We start from the raw sequence: 20630 nt of genomic DNA on the forward strand, positions 1-20630 counted from the left end.
TTCCTTCCTTCCTTCCTTCCTTCCTTCCTTCCTTCCTCACGTTCATCCCTCTCATATTTCTTTTCCCATTGTATAGGACCATATTCTGAAACACTTCTGCGTCGCATCTCCACTACATTCAGTAGTCTCTAGCAGAAGTTACAGGGCCTTAAGGGTGCCTTTATGGTTCTAACGACAGATTATCGAGATTTCCAAGATATTAACAGGATGAATACTCTTGAGAACCCGCCTTATCATCTCTGTGGCCTTGGAAAACAGTCGTGATGAGAGAGAGAGAGAGAGAGAGAGAGAGAGAGAGAGAGAGAGAGAGAGAGAGAGAGAGAGAGAGAGAGAGAGAGAGAGAGAGAACAAAGTGCTTCTAAATACGAGCCATAGACCTTCTTTCCTTCCTTCACCACCTTCCCTTTCTATCATTGTTTTCCTCGCAGTCCCTCACTCGCTCACTCACTCGTCCACTCCCTCGCCAAGGTCCGTCTCCAGCATAGGCGCCACCATCAACCTCACACCCACGTCGGCCAGGATGCCACTCACTCGTCCCAGCTCCGCCTCTGTGTTCCCAGCCACGAACTGGTAGTAGAAGGGCGCCATCAGCAAGCCCAGTACCCGCTCCCCCATCAGGCGCTGGCCAAACTTCATCAGCTGAAAGAGAGAGAGAGAGAGAGAGAGAGAGAGAGAGAGAGAGAGAGAGAGAGAGAGAGAGAGAGAGAGAGGGGGGGGGAGAGAAGGGCTATTAGTATTAGTATGTACTGGGATTGTTGTTGTTGTTGTTGTTGTTGTTGTTGTTGTTGTTGTTGTTGCTGTTGTATTACATTCTGCGCTTGACGCTCTCTCTCTCTCTCTCTCTCTCTCTCTCTCTCTCTCTCTCTCTCTCTCTCTCTCTCTCTCTCTCTCTCTCTCTCTCAACAACTTTGGAAGGAACGAGACAAGAGCATCACGTTTGATTTCTCTCCTCCTCCTCCTCCTCCTCCTCCTTCAGGAATGATAACACAGCTACAAGGACAAAGAGTCTTAGTTGTAGTAGTAGTAGTGATGGAGGTGATAGTGTTGGAACTGTTGTTGTTGTTATTATTATTATTATTATTATTATTATTATCATTATTATTATTATTATCATTAGTAGTAGTAGTAGTGGTAGTAGAAGAATAAGAAGAAGAACAACAACAACACAACAACAGCGGCATCAGCCACAACAACAACAACAACAACAACAACAACAGCAGCAGCAGCAGTAAATTACAACACTATCATCATCATCATCATCATCAGCAGCAGCAGCAGCAGCAGCAGCAACAACAACAACAACAACAACAACAACAACAACAACAACAACAACAACAACAACAACAACAACAACAACAACGACGACGACGACGACGACGATGACGACGACGAGGAAGAGAAGAGTAACAATAAGAGGACGAAGAAGAAAGGAATATGGAAGTTCACGCGCACGCACACACACGCACACACACACACATCACGTAGTGTCGTGGCCAGTCAGCTACACATGCTCTCCGACGGAGGGACGTATTAAGCACACCTGTATTTTTATCCCTGCTGTATTCACTAGTGTCAATTTACCGTGAAGTGTGAGTGTCTTTGTTTTCACCGTACAATAGTTTCGTCACTATGTGGTCTCTGGATACTTTACACCGGTTCTACAGCAGCCACTATAATACGCACTACTCAGTGGTAAGTAATAATTAATTATCTCGTTCATTGGAGTTATACTTTACTTCAAATAACTGTGCATTATTTGTTTTTTGCAATATCATATTTTTTTTTTTAAATGGCCATTTTTATTAGTAGTGAGTGTTGGAGTGCAATGACATTTACGAGTGAAAACACATGTGAACGTGACGTATGATTTACCCCTGGTCTATGTTAAGTGCATACACAATTCTCACCTCACTTGTGGTGAACTTTCATGTTTTTTAGGTGAATGTCAAAGATGAAGTCTATAGAAATATATGTATTTAAAGGTTTTACACAGAGTTTTGGCGAATAAAACGCAGCGTGTGTGTGTTTGGCGTCCGCCTTTCTCCTTTTACACAAATCTGTCCGGAAATGTGATAAATGAACAGACCAAATACGAGACTGAAACAAATCATCACACTTTAATTACCTTGTAGCTGTGCGTCACCAGGGGGTCCACGGCGCATGCGTGGAGCACCAGCAGACCCCGCATCAGCTCGCGTGTCGTCTTGTGCCGAAACACCCAGTTCACATTCCCGAAATCCAGCTCTGTCCGTGGCGCGACGTGGACGTGGCTGCGAGTCTGGGCGGAGGTGTGGGTGTGGTGGACTGGGGGCGAGGCGAAGGCGCGGGGCATCTTCCTCAACACGCCCTTGCAGCTCAAGGAGAGTCTGACGGCAGCTTGTATCATGGTACGTTTTGCCTGATGTTGGGTAATAGTATGTGGAAGAGGTGGTGTGTGTGTGTGTTTATATGTGTGTGTGTGTGTGTGTGTGTGTTCTCTATCTGTTCACATTCTTGCCCCTCCTCCTCCTCGACCACCTCTTCTTCTTTTGATATTTTTCAGCCCCGCTCCCCCCCCCTCTCTCTCTCTCTCTCTCTCTCTCTCTCTCTCTCTCTCTCTCTCTCATAAATTTATTTGAAAAAATCTATCTATTGTATACGTATGTAGCTTTTTATTATTTATTTATTTATTTATTTATTATTCTTTAGGCACCATCAGACTTAGTAATATTACCTAAGGTAATATTAGTAAGTGGCTCGTTTAATGTTCTTTTCTATTCATCTGAACGAGAAAGAGACTGATTCTCTTTATCCATCATGCAGTATAGAAATATTTACCTGTATTTGTGACACTGGATATACGTATACGATAAACTTAATAGTAAGTCGATGTTTTCTTAACACTATTAACATTGATTGACCAGCGGCAGTCTCAAGCAACATTAGTGGAATAAGTACATGTAGTATATGACCTGAATGACACCTTGCCTCCTGCATGAATTAATAAGCAGTTTTTTTCATTACTTGATATGTGCTCTTGTATCAGAATTTATGACTGAAATCTATGATGCAGTTGGTGTGCAGTTCCCCGCAGTGGCGGAGCTTGAAGCGTGCTCGACGGTGCCACCTTCTTTGATAGCTTGCCACTCACTGAAGGGTTCCGTGTTCTGTGTTCATTGGCTCCGTGGACCAAGTGCTATTCATTCGGCCCCATATGACCGCGATGTTGCGGCGCCTTCTTTCGTTTTTTTTTTTTTTTATTATTGATTAATCAGTGGCGTACAGTTACTGTTTCACTTAGACTACTAGTATATATAGTTTTTTTTTTCTTTTGTGGATTGTTACAAAACCCCAGTGGCGTCTTTGGAAGTGTGCAAACGTGAGGTTTATCCTTCACAATGTCACGTGGAGAGCCTTGAGATGATATCCATGATCAAGCCACTGCGCATGCGAGTTAAAAGATGATGACGACTTAACGATGTTAAAAACAAAATTGCTGGCATGTTGTGTAAAGAGATGCTTGAACTTTAAAATGTGACGTCTGCAGAACACTGTATTTTGTTGTTTATGGAGCTGAGGGTACATCATAATTCACTTTCTGCATACACATTTCATAAATAACAACTAGTAATGTGTTTGCGTAGTTGGAAATATATAGTTTTGTACATCATTGATAATTATGATTTCTATTAACAGTAACGAATAAAAATAAGATAGCACGTAGATGAAAAACATGAAGATATAAGATAAGTGTGGCAATTTCGCTGTGATGGCCTGGAATAGACAGCCGAAAGAGTTGAGTAGGTAAGGTTGAAAGAGACCCTTGCAATTTAGTGGACTCTGACGATAGTGGTGACGATGATGATGATGATACTCTGCTAATACACATCTCAGGCTCTGGTCCATTCCTAAACATAATTATATGAAATCAGCTTAAGCAGCACGCCCTGTTCATCTTACATTATATAACTGTTAATGTAGGAAATGCGCGTGCAGGCACTAAATTTAAAACACATAATAAGTGAACCTAATCTGCATATGGAAGGACACGAGTCGTACAGTTATTTGGGTGCTATCTTGTGTAAATCTGACGGCCTTGCTGCTTGCTACTAGACGCAAACACCACCCCACCGCTCCCCCTACTCCCCCTTTCTATTACACAAGTAATAGTTGTACTTTTTTTTTTTAAATCGTACCGTATTGTTTTGATAATGCAGAGAACACACACACACACACACACACACACACACACACACACACACTAGAATAATCACTTCCCTTGATAGTGGTGGGAGTCATAACACTGCACGCCCCATAAGGTCCCCCTTTTCCCAGCAGGCTGTCCTTGGTCACACGAAGGGGGAGATGGGGGGAGGGTAATGCCAATCTGGACTCAGCCAGTTCATCACAGTTTTTAATTACGTGTCTTACGGGCATGCCATCTGTTACTACTTCTCAATCAAGAGGAATTCCCACAATTATTACTTGCATTTTACTCGTGTTTTCCTTTGGAGTAAATTCTTGATTGTAACACTGACCGGATCACATGAAAGTCTTTCGTTCCAACTACTACTGTTTTAATGCGGCAATGACCTTGTTGCGCCGCATTTGTCTCGATTGATATCAACACTTGTAGTTAATAAGGTTAGATTGTGTTGAATTAGGGTACAACTTGTTTACCTTGACCTACAGCTGAGGTCCCTGATCTTTTGATCCAATGGACTTCACGAGATCAGTGAAGTACTGCTGGCACTTATTCACATTATTAAATGGCAACAAGGCTCCTGAGGCATGAGAGGCAGATGTGAAACATGTGAAACACAACCGACAGTTAACGTACACCAGCTGTCGTATCTTGCTCATCCTTTCAAAAAAGCACAAGCAGTGGAGTGATTTTATTTCCTTGGCTGTTAAAATTTATACACAATAGAGGTGATGGCGTTGCTTGGTGGCGGGAAAACTTATACACAATAGAGGTGGTGGCGTTGCTTGGTGGCGGGAAGTGTGCCAAAAGAGGCTTTAGTCGAGAATACCCACTTGCCACACAGCAACTGGTACTGTTGGGTACACACACACACTGTGTGTGTGTGTGTGTGTGTGTGTACTGTTGAGTACACACACACACACCTAGACGTAAAAGGCCGAGCAAACTCATCTCGCTATCTAATTCCAGATGTACCCCTTTTCACAAGCAGGCGTATTCCTGTTACACATGTCACACTCCGAAAAAATCCCACATGACAAATTGTTCACGCTAGGTCAGGGAAAGAGACGCTGAGTGACATGGGTAAACATAGGTGTTAATAGAGGGATGAGGTTTAATGGAAGTATAGAAAAGTAGTTGTTTAGTTCCACCTTCCATGCTTCTTCGTCTTTATTGATGCATGAAGAAGCATTAAGGGTATAAGATGAGCAAAAATAACCAGGGATGCAGAAATGACGTAAATCAGTTAAGTTTGTGACGGCCATGATGTGTGTGTGTGTGTGTGTGTGTGTGTGTGTGTGTGCGTGTGCAGAAGCAAAGCAAGTCTGGGAAAGTCCGAGCCTCTCGAACTGTGAAATTTACGAAGAGGTGAGAATGTTGCATGATGTTGCCTGGCCTTGATGTACATTATCGCGATGTCTCTGTATCGCCTTTTGAGACTCGAATCAGTATGAGTAAATTTTGATTGGAAGAAACCTGGGTACGCAAGGCAAATCAAAATTAATATAGATTAGATGGGATAATTATAAGGGCGTGTGTTTGTAAGAAAATGTAGTCTTAGCAGTGTTGAAGGACGGTGAAAACTGCACGGCTAATTTCAGTGACAAGATACAGATATGTACTCATAGATATTCTTTTGAGGAGACCGAGAGGGGGGGCGGTTAGAAAATAAATTATATGATGTTGCAGACAGTCACAACCAGTAGAAATAATAAAGTAAAATAATACGCACGTCAGTAAAGCAGTAATATATTTTTTGTACTTGATTCTCTCTCTCTCTCTCTCTCTCTCTCTCTCTCTCTCTCTCTCTCTCTCTCTCTCTCTCTCTCTCTCTCTCTCTCTCTCTCTCTCCAGCCATACTAATGATTTCAGAGTGGAAGAAAATGTTTTAAATGTTCTCGCATGAAGCTGCCAAACTTACACACGTACGTACAACCACTTGTGAAGATGACACATAGAGGCTCTCATCACAAGAGTGAAGACATAAACGAAGTAAACTTGATGTCACTGGGTACTTGTTTATGGATCGTTTGAGCACTGAGTTTTGCACAATACGACTTTGTATTATACAGACTTTTATTTGTTTACACATTCATTTATTCTAAACTGTGGAAGGAGGGGTGAACACAAGAATTGTGAACATTTCAACCAAAATTCAGACCTATCAACATCACTGCAGTCAACTAACAACAATAACAAGCGAACAGTAAATTAGATTCTGAGCTTCGAGTTTTGTTGATGAGTCAGCGAGAGAACCACTCACTGTGTATCTGTAAGGTGCGCTCACTCCTCCACCGGTCACCTTGGTAGGCTTTCCTCGGCTCCCACACATCTTGGATCGCATCGAAGGAAAGTGTGCCCTTAATAATTCTTAATAATAGATGTGTTCACTCAGCAATGCCTACTCTGGTGTAAATTTCATGTGATATATAAATGGTTAGTTGCTTTCCTCGTGTCTTAAAGCTTCTTACGTTATGATGGTTATAGAAGTGGTATTAGTATTAGTGATAGCAGTAAGGGTATAATAATTATGTAATTGAGATAACGTATTAAACATCTAAGTATAAAGTGTGTGCCTGCTTAGCAAGAATAAAAGTGTGAAGTCAGTTTTATCTTCTTCCCAGTGGTGGAAATAATGGTGGTGATATCCGAGTTGTTTTGACGAGTTGCAGTGGTGGTGGTGGTGGTGGTGTGACGCGAGGTGTTATCATCGTGTGAACTCCCACTCGTTGGCTGGGATGTTTTCACAATACATTCTTCCCCTATCTATCCTTAATCTGTCAGTCAGTCATCTGTGCACCGCCGGCTTTTAGGGTACTGCTGATCTGTCTCGCACGTATCAAACTGTACTGATTATTAATATTATAAGAATGGTGCGCCAGTCTTCTCTTTTTTCTTAACATCTTTAGTTTCTTACAGCATTTGAAAATCATAATTTAGGTACTGTCATACTTCTAAAATTAGTAGCTCTGGTAAAACCCCTGGACGAGCAAAGACAGACAAGCCTTTCATACAATAAGAATGAGCGCAATGACGCCTATTCTTGTGAATCATGATCAGTAATTAGTGCCTCGATCATTTTTACAATGTGGTAGCGTCTTATTTTGTGATTAATTATTAATTTGGGATAATTATTAATTTGGGATTATGCAGAGTACAAAACTATTGAACTGAGGATGTGTGTGTGTGTGTGTGTGTGTGTGTGTGTGTGTGTGTGTGTGTGTTTACTTAATTGTATTTACCTACTTGTAAATTACAGGGCTTGAGCTACGCTCGTGTGGTCCCGTATCCATATCTACACTTGTCCAGTTTTTCCTTGGAATTGTGCACACTCGTTGCCTCACTGAGCTTGTTCAAATTTCTATATTTTTTTTCTGTGGGAAACTATATTTCTTTGTTACTCAAGCATCTTTTTTTTTCTTCTTTTTTCTTCTTCTTCTTCTTCTTTTTTTTTTTTTTTTTTGCTGCATCCTCGTGTGTACTTCTCTTAGCAGCAGTTTCGTATTATCATTTCTTCCACTCTATTCCACAGTTTGTAAATTAGTATTAAGTTTCCCCTTTCTCTTCTCTGTTGCAATGTTGGAGGATTAATTTCCATAAACCTGTCTTCATATGTTAATTCTTCCAGTTCTGGAACCATCTTCGCTGCCATCCTCGCTGCCATATCATTTATGTAGATCAGGAAAAGTACTGGTGCCAGCACTGATCCTTGTGGTAAATTTACTCCATTATCTACATTTCTCCTTTTCGATTTAACATCTTTTACCACCATTCTCATTTGTCTTCCCCTTAAGTAACTTTCCATCCATTTTTTTTTTTTTGTTTAATCCTCCTATATTTTCTAGCTTCTATGTGGGAAACTTTGTCGAAAGCCTTTTTTAGATCTAAATACACACAGTCTACCCATCCATCCCTCTCCTGTGTTATATCAGTCACTCTTGAATAAAAGTTCATCGAATTGGTTACAAATGATTGCTTTTGTCTTAAAGTAATACTGTTTTTTTTTGTTATTATATCATATTTTTTCTAGAAATTCTTTCCACCGCGTTTTTATCACTTACTCACATATCTTACATACTATGCAGGTCATTGATACTGGTCTGTAGTTTAGTGGTTCTCCTTTCTTTCCACTTTTATAAATTGGCATTATGTCTGCTCTTTTCCATCCCTTAGTCACTCTTCCAGTTGATAATGAGCACTTTGTCATATACTGGTTCAGTTAATTGTTTCCTGTACTCTTTTAAAATGAAACCTGATACACCATCTTGTCCTGTTGCTTTTCTCTTTTCAGGTTCCTCCATCATTTTATAAATTTCTTCTTTAATTACTATAATTTCCCACATTTGCTCTTCTGTCTTCTCTTCCTGTGGTTCTGTGGTGTGTTTGTGTGAAAATGAATCTTATGCACTTTATATTTCTGCCTAGAATCATGCCATGTCTGTTTTCCAACTAGCCAAGAACTCCCTCATCAATAGAAAATGTTAATATCTTTCTATATCTAACCCCTCTTGTGACTTATGACACCTAGCCAAAACTATCTTTAATAACTTTACTTCCTCATCTTTCCTTCTTCTATTTCAATCTGATGGCACCATTGCCATCTCATCTATTTCTAAAGCTGAACTCTAATCAGACCTTTGCTAAAAACTACCTTGGATGATTAAGGGCTTGTTCCTCCCTCTCCCTCCAGTTACTTCATGCTACCAATTAAGATCCTTTGCAGTGATGTTTTCCATGCCCTCGCTGGCCTTGACCCTCAGAAGGCTTATGAACTTGATGGAGTCCCTCCTATTGTTCTCCAAAACTGAGCTTCTGTGCTTGCACTTCACCCAGTCAAACTCTTTCATCTCAGTTTGTCAACATCAGCCTTTATTTTTGCTGAAAGTTTGCTTACATTCAGCCTGTTCCCAAAAAAGTGTGACTGTTCTAATCCCTCAAACTACCATCTTATTGCTTTAATTTCCTGCCTATCTAAATTTTTTTAATCTATCCTCAACATGAAGACTCTTAAAACACCTATAATCTCATAACCTTCTATCTGATAGCCAGTATGGGCTCTGTCAAGTATGCCCTACTGGCGATCTTCTGGCTTTCCTTACTAAGTCTTGGTCATTCTCTTTTAGGGATTTTGGTGAAACTTTACCTGTTGCCTTAGATATATCAAAAGTTTTTTGATAGAGTGACACAAAGCTTTTATTTCCAAACTACCCTCCTGCGGCTTCTATCCCTCTCTCTGTAACTTCATCTCAAGTTTCCTTTCTGCCTTTTCTGTTGCTGCTGTGGTAGATAGTCATTGTTCTTCCTAAATCTATTAACAATGATGTTCCTCATGGTTCTGTCCTGTCATCCATTCTCTTCCTATTATTCAATAATGATCAAAACCAAACTTCTATTCACTCCTATGCTGATGATACCACCCTGCACTTTTCCATGTCTTCTCATAGACATCCAGCTCTTCAGGAATTAAACGGCTCACACATGAAAGCCACAGAATGCCTGACTTCTGATCTCTCTAAAATTTCTGATCTTTTTTCATGGATAAGCTGTGTTCATTTCCTACCTTGTCCCTGCTTTCCTTTACTGCACTTGTGTTCACTTTAGATACTTCAGTGTTCATTATTTATTACAATAGGTCATTATGCATATTGGTATCACTGCATATTCTATGGAATTGCTCCACTACCCATCTATTACTTGAAATTTTATCTTACCCATCTATCAGAACACATTTTCCTTATACTAATACCAAATTTTCTCTATTTTCATACCTTTACTGTAATTTTGAGTTTAGTAATTTTTATGTATTTTTGTACATACTACTTTGTTTTTGTTTTCTCTTTATGGCTCACCAGCTTCTACTTGATTTTCATTCTACTTATTTGATGAGATGTTTAGTGGCTTCTTAAAGTTTCCCTTCTTGCCTGAATGCTATATACTTTATAGTGCTGCTTGTAAGACTGTTTTTGGTAGGTTGCCACACATCCTCTGCATTTCTGTTCTCAATATTAATTGTGAACACTACTTCTGGATTTTTAAAAGTTGTCCAATATTTCCTTAATTGTCAAAATATTTGCTTTTTATTCTTGCTTGCACTTTTTTTTTTTTTTAGGTAGTGAGGGCTATACCTGCAGGAGCATAATGAATATGAACACATACACACAAACACACATGTAAGGAGACAAATAGAAGTAAGAAATTAATGATAATATATTTCAGCACCAGGAGGTACAACAGAGAGGCATTGAGGTCACCTGTCAGGCGGCCCCGTAGGTGGCTGGTGGTCTATGGCAATAACAATATACAAAAAACTTTATGTAAGCAGGTTATTGTGTTAAAGAGGTAATAATACAATAGAAAATGTTTGACACGTACCCTTGGGAGACGTGCTACACATGAAATTACAAAACTCTGTACAGACTAGGCATGTGAGCTTCAACTCCTCGGCACCTTGAGTCTCACACTATAATGGTTACTTGTATTTTGATGATATTATGACTTAAAACTTTGGTTCATGGTGAGCTCCAACAATGCTTAAGAGGATAATTTAATAAGGTTTTCAAGTTTATAATACACACACATGCAGAAAAAAACCCTGAGCCACATTATGCAGATGTGGTCACAGATGTAGTTTTCAAGATGTGATGATAATTAAGTAGTACACTGTTTACTTTCAACACATTTCATGACAACAAAGATGGATGCACCACCACTCCCAGGCAAGGCTGTGTGCCATGAGTGGTTGGCACTCCAGGAGGTAACATTAACACTAATAATAACTTTTTCACCCAAACAGTATAGTAATCGACTCTTACCTACAATAAAATATATCTGTTCTCTCAGTCTTCCTCACTAGATAACATAGAAAAATAGGAAGGCCTAGCCAAGGATCCAGGGTCACAGGGTTGACTGGGCCCATGCAGCCCTGCCTTACCTTGCTGGCCTCCACTGTGTCAAGGCATTGCAGCTCCACTCATGCTGGCTTGCATACACACACACACACACACACACACACACACACACACACAGTCAGAACAGATCTTGAAGCCCTTAAGGCAGTAGAGTTAAAGGAAGTTTTAAAATCTACATATTACCTTACAATCTTTGCATTTTCAAGTATTTTCATTGAGTGCTGATAGAAATACTGGTTTACTTATGGTGCTATTATATGTGATGATACTGAATGAATACATGTCCCAATGTTGCTCATTGTTCTTTACAGATTGCATGGCTACTTAGTATCACAGCTCCTGATCAACTCTACTACTGCCCTAGAGAATCAAAACCATCAGACTTGTGCCGTGATTGTCAGGTGAAGACAGGTGGGGCACTTTGGTACGAAACTGGTAAACGAGCGAGTCGGCCTGGTGTACAATGCACAATATATTTGGGTTATATATATATATATATATATATATATATATATATATATATATATATATATATATATATATATATATATATATATATACACACACACACACACACATTTAAAATAAAAACATACATCTATGGTCTTATCACACAGGAATGTACACTGGTCCACGAGGGTTTGGGTGCTGTCAGGCAGGCAGGCCAGACCCACTCGCTCAGCACTCTGGAACATCTGCATGTTAGCCAGTCAGGCGATCACATGGAAGCTCTTGTGTATCACTGTTCTTGGTCCACTTCACTATTAATAAGGAAAGCACTGGTATCCCACATCAACGTGATGCCACCCACAGGTCAGTCTAAACTTTGCTCTCAGGGCCACTGGCGTGGTGCTGGAAGCTCTGCCTGATGTGCTTCAGGTGAGTGGCAGTCACATGACCGTAGATCTTGTTATACCATTCAGGGGTCCTGCCCCTGTGGGAGGAAGGATTGGGTTGTATAGTTCTTCTTATATAAAAAAATGTAAATGCAACAGGAGAGAGAGAGAGAGAGAGAGAGAGAGAGAGAGAGAGAGAGAGAGAGAGAGAGAGAGAGAGAGAGAGAGAGAGAGAGAGAGAGAGAGAGAGAGAGAGAGAGAGAGAGAGAGAGAAATTTGCAATATGGAGAAAAATGAAAAGATTTGGTTACAACTCCAGACTGAATTAGAAAGTACTTAATTCCTAGGAATTAAGAGAGTTAATCTGAGGATGGTAGAATGGTGTTTGGAAGAGAAGGGCAGAGAATTTCTAGATTGTTAGTGTCTAAGAAAAATTATGTCATGTCATTGAAGAAGTAGAGATGCAATGAGACATGTTTGGATGATGAAAAAACCTAGACTGTATGGAAAATGTTATCTTTCTATGAAATGGTAGCTACCCCACATACAACGTGTTAACCAGGTGAACAGACATGCAGTGTTGCTGCATTCACCATCAATATGTTTTGGCTTTTCAAAAGTGATTTAGCTTAAAAATTACACATACTATACATCAATTTTAAAGTCAGGGCAAAGTGTACCTCAACAAGGTGCATTCTCTCTCTCTCTCTCTCTCAGAACACCACAGTAAACAAAGACACATGATGTGGTGCTGTACTCCTATATGCTGAATGTGAAAATCTCTAATGGGTTTTTATTGTGTATTTTTTTTTAATTTATGGGTGTTTTCATGATGTACTGTTTTTGTATATGGTGACCAAGCCTGTGCTCAGTCAGCATTTCAACAAAGAATGTTGAAGCTGCAATATCCTTGGTTGTTGAAATTATTTGTTTCTGAACAGCATGGCAAAAAGCTTGGGACACATCTCCAGCAACCAGCAATTATATAAGAAAGAAGAACTAACTAAATTAAGATAAGAAAACAAGAGTCGCTGCTGTAACAAAAACATTGTTGTTGTCATGGCACCCACCTCATGTCCACACGGGAAATGTGGGTAATCCTGGACTTGCCAGAGCCACAGGGCTGGATGAGGTAGCGAGAGGCAAGGACAATGCCTCGCACACCTCCCACAAGCATTGGTGCATCTACGTGCTCCACGGAGGTCTCCACTACTACACAGCTGCCTCGTGCAAGATCACTGCGCCAGTGCCTGGAAGGAGCAAACACCTTAAGGCCTGACAAGCACTTGGTAGGTCAACTTTTTTAAGCATCTTTTACTTCAAAGCTGTAGAGTTACGGGCTGAGAGAATACAAATAAATATTAGAAAATATAAACAGATGCAGTATGCCAGACAGAGAATAAAACATTTTATCCACACTGCTAAGTTATATAGTATTATATAATACACTGCTTGTATGAATTCCTCCAGAATTTTTTATTCAATCATTAGAATGTGATTTAGCCCTCCACCATCATCTCACTGCTTAAATGTGTAAGAAATTGCAAATGAGCTATCAATTAATACCAGTTCTTTTGTTGCAGCACACTTACCTGAGTACACAGTAGTCGACTGGTGGCCGAGGTGGCATTGAGTTACACATGTACTGGAACACCTCAGACTGGCGGTCAAGGCGACTCACAACCCGCCACTTGAACAAGCTGTCATCCCACAGGTGTCTGCAATGGGTTCAGATAACTGTAAAATTGCATGTTTATTTAAGTAGTATTAGTGTAAAAGGACAGAAGTTTAGTATTGAATCTAATACTTTTGTACGATCTCGAGGTGGGTGTGTGGCAACTGCTTACCTTTCTCTGATAACCCTATTTAGCAGTTCTGCAGGTGGTGCTTCCACCTCCGTGGTAGCACGCCACAGCCTGAGAGGGTGACCATCCCCAACTTTGCGGTACAACACCTCCACTTCTGAGTCATTGCAGTTCATGCTCACCCATCCTCGGGATCTGCCAGATACAGGTTAAATTTAGATTGATTCAACACAAGATATTTACAGTATTTCTTCCTGTATAAGTACAGTTCTTATTAAACATTAAATGTTCAAGTGTCCATTAGAATGAAATAAACTGCATATTCATAAATATTCTGAAAACTCTTGGTTTTACAGATTGAGGCAGCCTATAAACATCTCTAATCCTTATCATGATTCAGCTTCTTTACTGACTTGTCTCTGGCTTCCTTGAAGAGTGAGGTGATACAAGCATTCATGTAGGAGTTCCAGTCGCCTTCATTTCTGGGGCCTCCAGGGGAGCCCATCCCAAGGTCCTCTAAGCAGACTGGCTGACTCTGCTCCAGGTAAGTGAAGCGACAATTGGACAGCATTTCCACTGGGACACACTGAAGTTGGCTCACCTGTGGTAAAATTTCCTAATTAACTTTTGGCTACATTAATTAATATTTACACTTTCTTTTATAAAATCCTTAATCTATACCTGCTTCACACATGGTTATGTATTTAGTTCTTTCCTGTTTGTCCAAAGTGAAGATTAGAAATTGAGAAAAGGAAATAATCTGCTGGCTGGTAAAGAAAAAATGAGGATAATAAGGAAGGAGGTACTGAGAAGGATGGTACTGTACCTGTAGTATCATAAGGCTGAGGCATTGGTGGGCAGCCATATTTTCATGAAGGTCCTTCTGTTCTGGTGTGCTGCCTGGCCGCCGCCGCAGTGGACTTGAACCTGATGATCCGCCAACATTCAAATGGAAAAGTGATGGAGCCAGACACACAGCCAAGTTGCTTGCCGTCATCTGCCAAAGTGTCACACTGTGATGTTTGTTGATGACAATTTTGTCAAGATCAAACTGGTAAGCAAAGGCAAAGAATGAGAGGATGGAAAGGGAAGGGATAGGAAAGCTGTTTTAAGATTGGAAGGCATGGATAATGAGGAGGGGATGGAATGGGAAATATGATTTATATTTAGTTGTATGTAAGGGAAGTAAGTCATTGCTAGGGGAATGAGCTGGCAAATAAGTATTCATGTACATTGATAATTTTTTAAAATCCACAGGTTTTCTAAGTCATCAAATGGGTCTCTAAAATTTTTAAACTACATCTAGTATATTTTTTGAGGGATATTAGTGGATCCATACCACTTCATATTTTGATCCCTTTCTCAGAATCTCATTTTCTCTCTCTCTCTCTCTCTCTCTCTCTCTCTCTCTCTCTCTCTCTCTCTCTCTCTCTCTCTCCTCACCTGGTTTAGGGGTGCATTGGCAGCCACATCAGCAAGGAAGGTTAGCAGCGCCATCAGCACCTCTCTATTCTCGTCAGGCAACATCAGCACTGCACATTGCAAGGCCTCTAGTCGGTGCTCATTAGGTAGATCTGAGAAATAAAACAGATAAGGTTGCATTTTGGTGCTGAATGAGACAAGAAAAGGGAGAAGATAAAAAGAATGTGTAGGATCTTTGTATTGAATGAATGGGGGTGAGAAAGAAACTGAGAAAGATAAAGGAGCTCCTTTGGGAGTTGGAGGAAAAAGGGAGCTGGGGGGAAATAAATGAAAGTTTGCTATAGCAAAGGAAGCACATTATTATTAGTATAGCTAGCTAGTCTTTAAAAGTACTGGATGTGTTGGCAGAAGATATAAGCAGTTAACTGCTTGCATGTGTGTGTACTTGTTTGTATTTCTACAAGCTAGTTAAAGCTCATTTTTAAACAATAATAATAATTTCTTTCAAATTTGTGCACATTTTTTTTTTGATACAATGATTGAGTAGATGTCTCTGTGTATGTTGAGGAAATGTTGTGTATGTAATAACGTTTGCATTTATGTATGTAGTTTAAATTCTGTATCAAAAACAACTTTTATATCAAAATCACATGAAAAATATACAGAAGACTCACACTGGAAGATGGCAATGAACATTTCTGAGAGTTTGTTGGTGAGGAGGACCTCAGGCAGCTCCCTGAAGTAGGTCTTGACCATGTCCGCAATGTCACACGTGCTGAAGGAAGAGTAGATCACATCTTCCCTTTCCTCGTGCAGCTCCCGCAGCTTCTGGATGCGAGAGCGAACGCCAGGCTTGCGGAAAATGCCAACCTGAAGGGAATGCAATGATTTTTAGTCATGGTGATCTGGGAAAATGGTGAGAGTATTGTATTAAATTTTGTTCAACAAATTATTTACACAAGTGATGGAAATAAAGGGATGTCAGAAAGAATAAAAGGCAGAAGAGAAATGTGTGCCTTTCTATCTTTATAAGATATAGTTGCCAAAATTATCATTAATATATTCATCTGAAAAGTGGACTAACATGAAGAAGGCTAGAATGAATAAAATTCAAAGATGAGAACCTGGATAAAATAAGATAAATTAATAAATAAAAAAATATATCAGTAAATAAAATAAAACAAACAATGAGAATGGTTGTGAGGGTAGATGCCCTTTACCTTGCTGGACCTGTTTCTCACCTGGTCAAGGCTGGTGGCCCTTAGGTACTGAAGTGCTGCCTGGATGCCTGGAGGGAGGGGCTGGCCGGTGCGCTGGGCCACCACCTGCAGAGGCACCCCAAATACCTGCCGCTCCTTGTAGTCTGGTGTCTTTGTTTTACGCATAAACTTGGGCAGTTCCCAGTTCCAGCCACTGCGGTTGCTGGGGCAGTAACGCTCCATCAATGCTGTTAGCCTGTAGACACCAAAAGAATATAAGGTGAGGTGATGATAACATTATGTGCACACGCACGCACGCACGCACGCACACACACACACTGATATCATAAGTGAGACTGAGCAAAAAATACTGCCTCATAGAGAAACTTCACATAAAATAGTGTAAGCAAGTAATGTAGCAAAGCAGAAATTTTATCACAGGATTTCATGAAGTGGACAAAGAAGGGATGAGAGATGACCGAAGAAAACACGAAGACATGAATATAGATAAAGAAAAGCAAAATGGTAGAAGAATGTTAACATCCTTTTAACAAATTTAATTTTCCTTAATAATTATGAAATAAAGAGAGCAGAAAAAAGTTATGAAGTATGAAGACACAAAAACAGACAAAATCTAGGTAAATGCTTTTACATTAACATGTGCATTGTTAATGAAAATACCAATCACTAAAAGATATGACTATTGAATAAATTTCTTATCCTTTACATATATTCAAACTGGGTACAAATTTAAAAAACCTAGTAATGTTTTTATATGCTCAAGGAATTTGGTGTTTACTAATGTTTGTCAGCTTATATATGCGCGCTCTCTCGCTCTCGCTCTCTCAACTCTGACCCACCTTAGAAGTGCTCTCTTGCGCAGGTGAAGCATCTGACCTGAACTAAAGCCATTGATCTGAGTGCCCAGCTGGCGGGCAACAGGTTGGTAGGATCTCCTGTTAAAACTATGCCATCGTTCCACAGTGGCTCTGGGAGAAAGGGCAGAGGTGCACTGCTATTAGTAGGTTTAGCTGGAAGGGCTTCTGGTTAAATATGAAACTCCTCTCTAAAGTGCAAACAAAAGTATGGGAAAAACACACAACCAAACCAATCTTTCTGCTCAAGATACAGAAGCTACAGGAAATGGCACAACAATAAATTGCACTTTTTTTTCACTAGTCACTAAAGTTAAATAAAGCTCCAGAGTGATCACTGGTCTTTTCTGCTACATGACATTCAGTTCAAAGTCACCATATACCAGTTAAAGTGCTTGAGTGCACTGTTAGTGGCTTGAGTCTACAAAAAAAAAAAAATAAACAAATAAAAATAAATAAATAAAATAAATATTTATTTATTTTATTTATAAATAAAAAAATAAAAAATAAATAAATTAAAATAAATTAAAACAAAGAAAACCTGTAAGGTATGGTCAGTGGTTTACAATTTGAATGTGAGCTTGATTTTTTGGACATAATATTTCTTGGAATGTTAAATAATTTCTTGTTGCAGTGAGCTTCAGCTGTGCTTTGGGTCAAGGCGTCACTCACTTCTACTACTACTACCTGAAGTATGAGTGTGGAAGAGGAGCTCACCTGCCACGAGAGGTGGAGTCATCATTGTCTTCATCATCGTGGGTGGAAGGCAGTGGCGAGTCTCTGCTCTCACTGCTCCCAGAGCCTTCGGGAACACTAGTCTCTGCAGGATTAATATGCCAGTAGAGAAAAGGAAATAGCAAAGTATGATAAGTCCTGTACATAAATAGCAATTTAAGTAGACTGTCATTCATATCTCATTTCTCTCCCTCACAAACCTTCCCTCTCTATCCTAACTTGTCTCTTTCCCTCACTTCCCATCCCATGTCCCTCCACCTACCAGAGTCCAGGCCTTCTGGTTGATAGTCGTGGTACACCTTGTTGCAGATGATGAGTGGCACGTTGTCATATACAGAGTGCCGGTCCTCACTGGGGCTTGGGGGAGGTGATGCCTGATCTTCCCCACTGGCCTTGTCTACACCTGGGGAAAAAAGAAAAGCTAGTACATCTACTTGGTTCATTATCATCCTTCTTTCTCTCTCTCTCTCTCAAACACACACAGACACACAAACACAAAGGAAAGAGACATATGAAGACACAAATAAGTTCAAGAAGAGTATGTGTTCTGGTGACAGCAAGAAACACAGCTTCCCACATTGAACTATAGACATCTGACATCTGACTTCAGTGGAGATGTGGTTATGGCAGATTGTGCACATGCATTTAAAGAGAAACTGGACAAATAAAGAAATGAAGACTGGACAAAATGAGCTTTATTCAGATTCTGTACAACATAACTAGGTAAACACACTCACCCATACTCTCTCCCTTCTCTCTCGCGCTCTCACACACACACACACACACACACACACACACACACACACACACACACACACACACACACACACACACACACACACTCACCTCCTCGAATGCTGGCCAAGAAGTGTTCCCTGGCGCTCTGTGACTCTTTCCCATAGTTGAGTGAGCCAGTGTGCCTCACCTGCCCCGACCTGGACCCGCTGCCCCGGCTGCCCCGCTGATGCTTTGGAGATGACGACGCTGGTGCCTGAGGCAAAGAACACAAAATGTGGATAGGATGATTGATTCCTTGTGATTTTTTAACATTTAATTTTTTTTTTAACGTATATCACTTATATCTATTCTTCTAGATCATAATTTAGCTCTTTTTTTTTCAGTTTTTTTCTTTAAGAGAGATTAAGTAAAGAGATATGTGTTCATTATTCATGTACTGTACATATATTTTTCAGTGTACATGCTTATTATATCCATTTCTCCTCTGAATACATGTTGTGATATTTTTTTGTGTGTGGTAAAGAAAACTGCGTAACGGACAAGTTTGGAATACTGGAAGGCCCTTTCCCACGGCCTTCTCATGTTCCACACACTAGCAAAAAAACATGCAGGAAGAATCTTTACACTTGTGACCTCAATTCCATAAACATACTTTACTGCTTCTTCCTTATGTGTCTTACTCATTTGTGAAAGGATAATAGGGCAAGATAACATTTTCTTTCTGTGCTTTGCTAACGGTTCTGTAGTGAGACAAGTAGCACCACTCACCGGGGAAGCCATGGTGTTAGAGTTTGCATCCGTGAGGTAGTGGTGTCGCCAAGTCTGTGGTGAATACTCTGAGTCACTGTGAGCCCCGCTGCCTCCTCCTGCTTCTGTCCCACCAGCTCCCCGGCGTGGCAACCTGCGGCGGCGGCGAGCGCGGGACAGAGGTGTGGAGCCCTGAGAGTGGTCTGAGGAGTCCTGTGGGAAGGAGGGTGAGGGGAAGGTTAACAAACAATGCTGTAAATGTTGTCTTCTTTTCCCTTGATGGCAAAGGTAGGCATCTCTCATGAACCACAACTTTGTGAGTTATGAAATACAAAGTAACACGATGTGAAGTTCATTATATTGATGATCCACCTGAGTAAGGACATCCATTGCAGCACAGAGGATGTGGTCGTTTGTAATGCAAATATACAGAAGTAATATTCTCACTACCAATGCCTTTGTTTCATTCCATCATGGATTACAGTGGAGTAAGTAAGCTGAGACAGGCAGGCAAAGTGGCAAGGTGATTCTCTGCTATGTGTACTTGTGCTTATTATTTTATGAATGCCACTTTCCCACTTACAAATGCATAAGACAGTCAGTCTATGGAACAAAACTCATTGTTCCTGGGATCACAAGTTGGAAATTGATCAGAGAATAGGTAATGTCAGTATTACATTTATATTTTGCTCTGGGTGGGATTCTACTTCACCACTATTTATTCATTCCATCTATCTAGGTTATATATAACATCTTTGAAATTCTGAAATTTTGTAAAGGAACTTTAACAATCTAAAATGGTGTAAACATGAGGGAAGGTGAAGGAATGCTCAAGTTAATATTTATTCAAGCCTCTTAACTCTTAATAATTGCATTAGTGTTTATTTCTTTATCAATGTGTCTTACCTCTCCCATCAGCTCTCTGGTGGTAGTGGTGGTGGTGATGGTAGTGGTGGCAGTGGCTGGGATGGTGGTGATGGTGGTGGAGGCAGCAGCGGCAGGGGTGGATGTGGGGGAGGTGGTGGTGGTGGAGTGGGAGGTCAGCATGGGGGAGGCTTCAGTGGGAAGGTCAACACAACCTAGGTGACCCACCCTCTCCCGCATCCCTGCTTCATCCACAAGCTGGAAGGGGGAAAAGTGAGTCAGAATTAGTTTGGACATTTGTGGTTATGATTGGCAATA

At 40.5% G+C, this 20630-nt stretch overlaps 2 protein-coding genes and 1 long non-coding RNA gene across 8 annotated transcripts in view; 1 reads left to right on the forward strand and 2 right to left on the reverse strand.

Annotated features, from left to right (window-relative positions):
• The window catches only part of LOC135106388 (hydroxyproline dehydrogenase-like), a 10514-nt gene extending 8060 nt beyond the window's left edge, over positions 1-2454 (reverse strand). The window contains exons 1-2 of the mRNA XM_064015363.1: positions 2126-2454; positions 449-639 (exon numbers count right to left, since the gene is read on the reverse strand). Of these exons, the coding sequence (XP_063871433.1) occupies positions 449-639; positions 2126-2386 (452 nt within the window). The 5' untranslated portion in view covers positions 2387-2454. The remainder of the gene's footprint in view (positions 1-448; positions 640-2125) is intronic.
• Positions 2455-6597: 4143 nt separating this feature from the next.
• LOC135109028 (uncharacterized) lies at positions 6598-15325 on the forward strand. Of its 4 annotated transcripts, none has more exons than XR_010272551.1 (8): positions 6598-6619; positions 11403-11502; positions 11709-11904; positions 12869-13216; positions 13511-13641; positions 14089-14276; positions 14649-14786; positions 15185-15325. It is a non-coding gene; the product is annotated as an uncharacterized LOC135109028 (long non-coding RNA). The 4 variants fall into 4 exon arrangements; XR_010272555.1 differs by having other exon boundaries at positions 6601-6619; positions 11403-11492; XR_010272553.1 differs by having other exon boundaries at positions 6603-6619; positions 11403-11515.
• The window catches only part of LOC135109000 (rho GTPase-activating protein 7-like), a 107103-nt gene continuing 96848 nt past the window's right edge, over positions 10376-20630 (reverse strand). For 2 of the 3 annotated variants that reach the window (XM_064019970.1, XM_064019980.1), the window contains exons 6-20: positions 20355-20570; positions 19470-19661; positions 18810-18954; positions 18226-18366; positions 17946-18048; positions 17214-17342; positions 16396-16609; positions 15829-16024; positions 15176-15306; positions 14559-14783; positions 14146-14333; positions 13775-13927; positions 13520-13645; positions 12998-13177; positions 10376-12025 (exon numbers count right to left, since the gene is read on the reverse strand). In XM_064019970.1, the coding sequence (XP_063876040.1) occupies positions 11911-12025; positions 12998-13177; positions 13520-13645; positions 13775-13927; positions 14146-14333; positions 14559-14783; positions 15176-15306; positions 15829-16024; positions 16396-16609; positions 17214-17342; positions 17946-18048; positions 18226-18366; positions 18810-18954; positions 19470-19661; positions 20355-20570 (2454 nt within the window). In that variant the 3' untranslated portion in view covers positions 10376-11910. The remainder of the gene's footprint in view (positions 12026-12997; positions 13178-13519; positions 13646-13774; positions 13928-14145; positions 14334-14558; positions 14784-15175; positions 15307-15828; positions 16025-16395; positions 16610-17213; positions 17343-17945; positions 18049-18225; positions 18367-18809; positions 18955-19469; positions 19662-20354; positions 20571-20630) is intronic. The other variant, XM_064019988.1, reaches the window with a different exon arrangement.

This window comes from Scylla paramamosain, chromosome 2, assembly GCF_035594125.1.
Source record: "Scylla paramamosain isolate STU-SP2022 chromosome 2, ASM3559412v1, whole genome shotgun sequence".
NCBI lineage: Eukaryota > Metazoa > Arthropoda > Malacostraca > Decapoda > Portunidae > Scylla > Scylla paramamosain.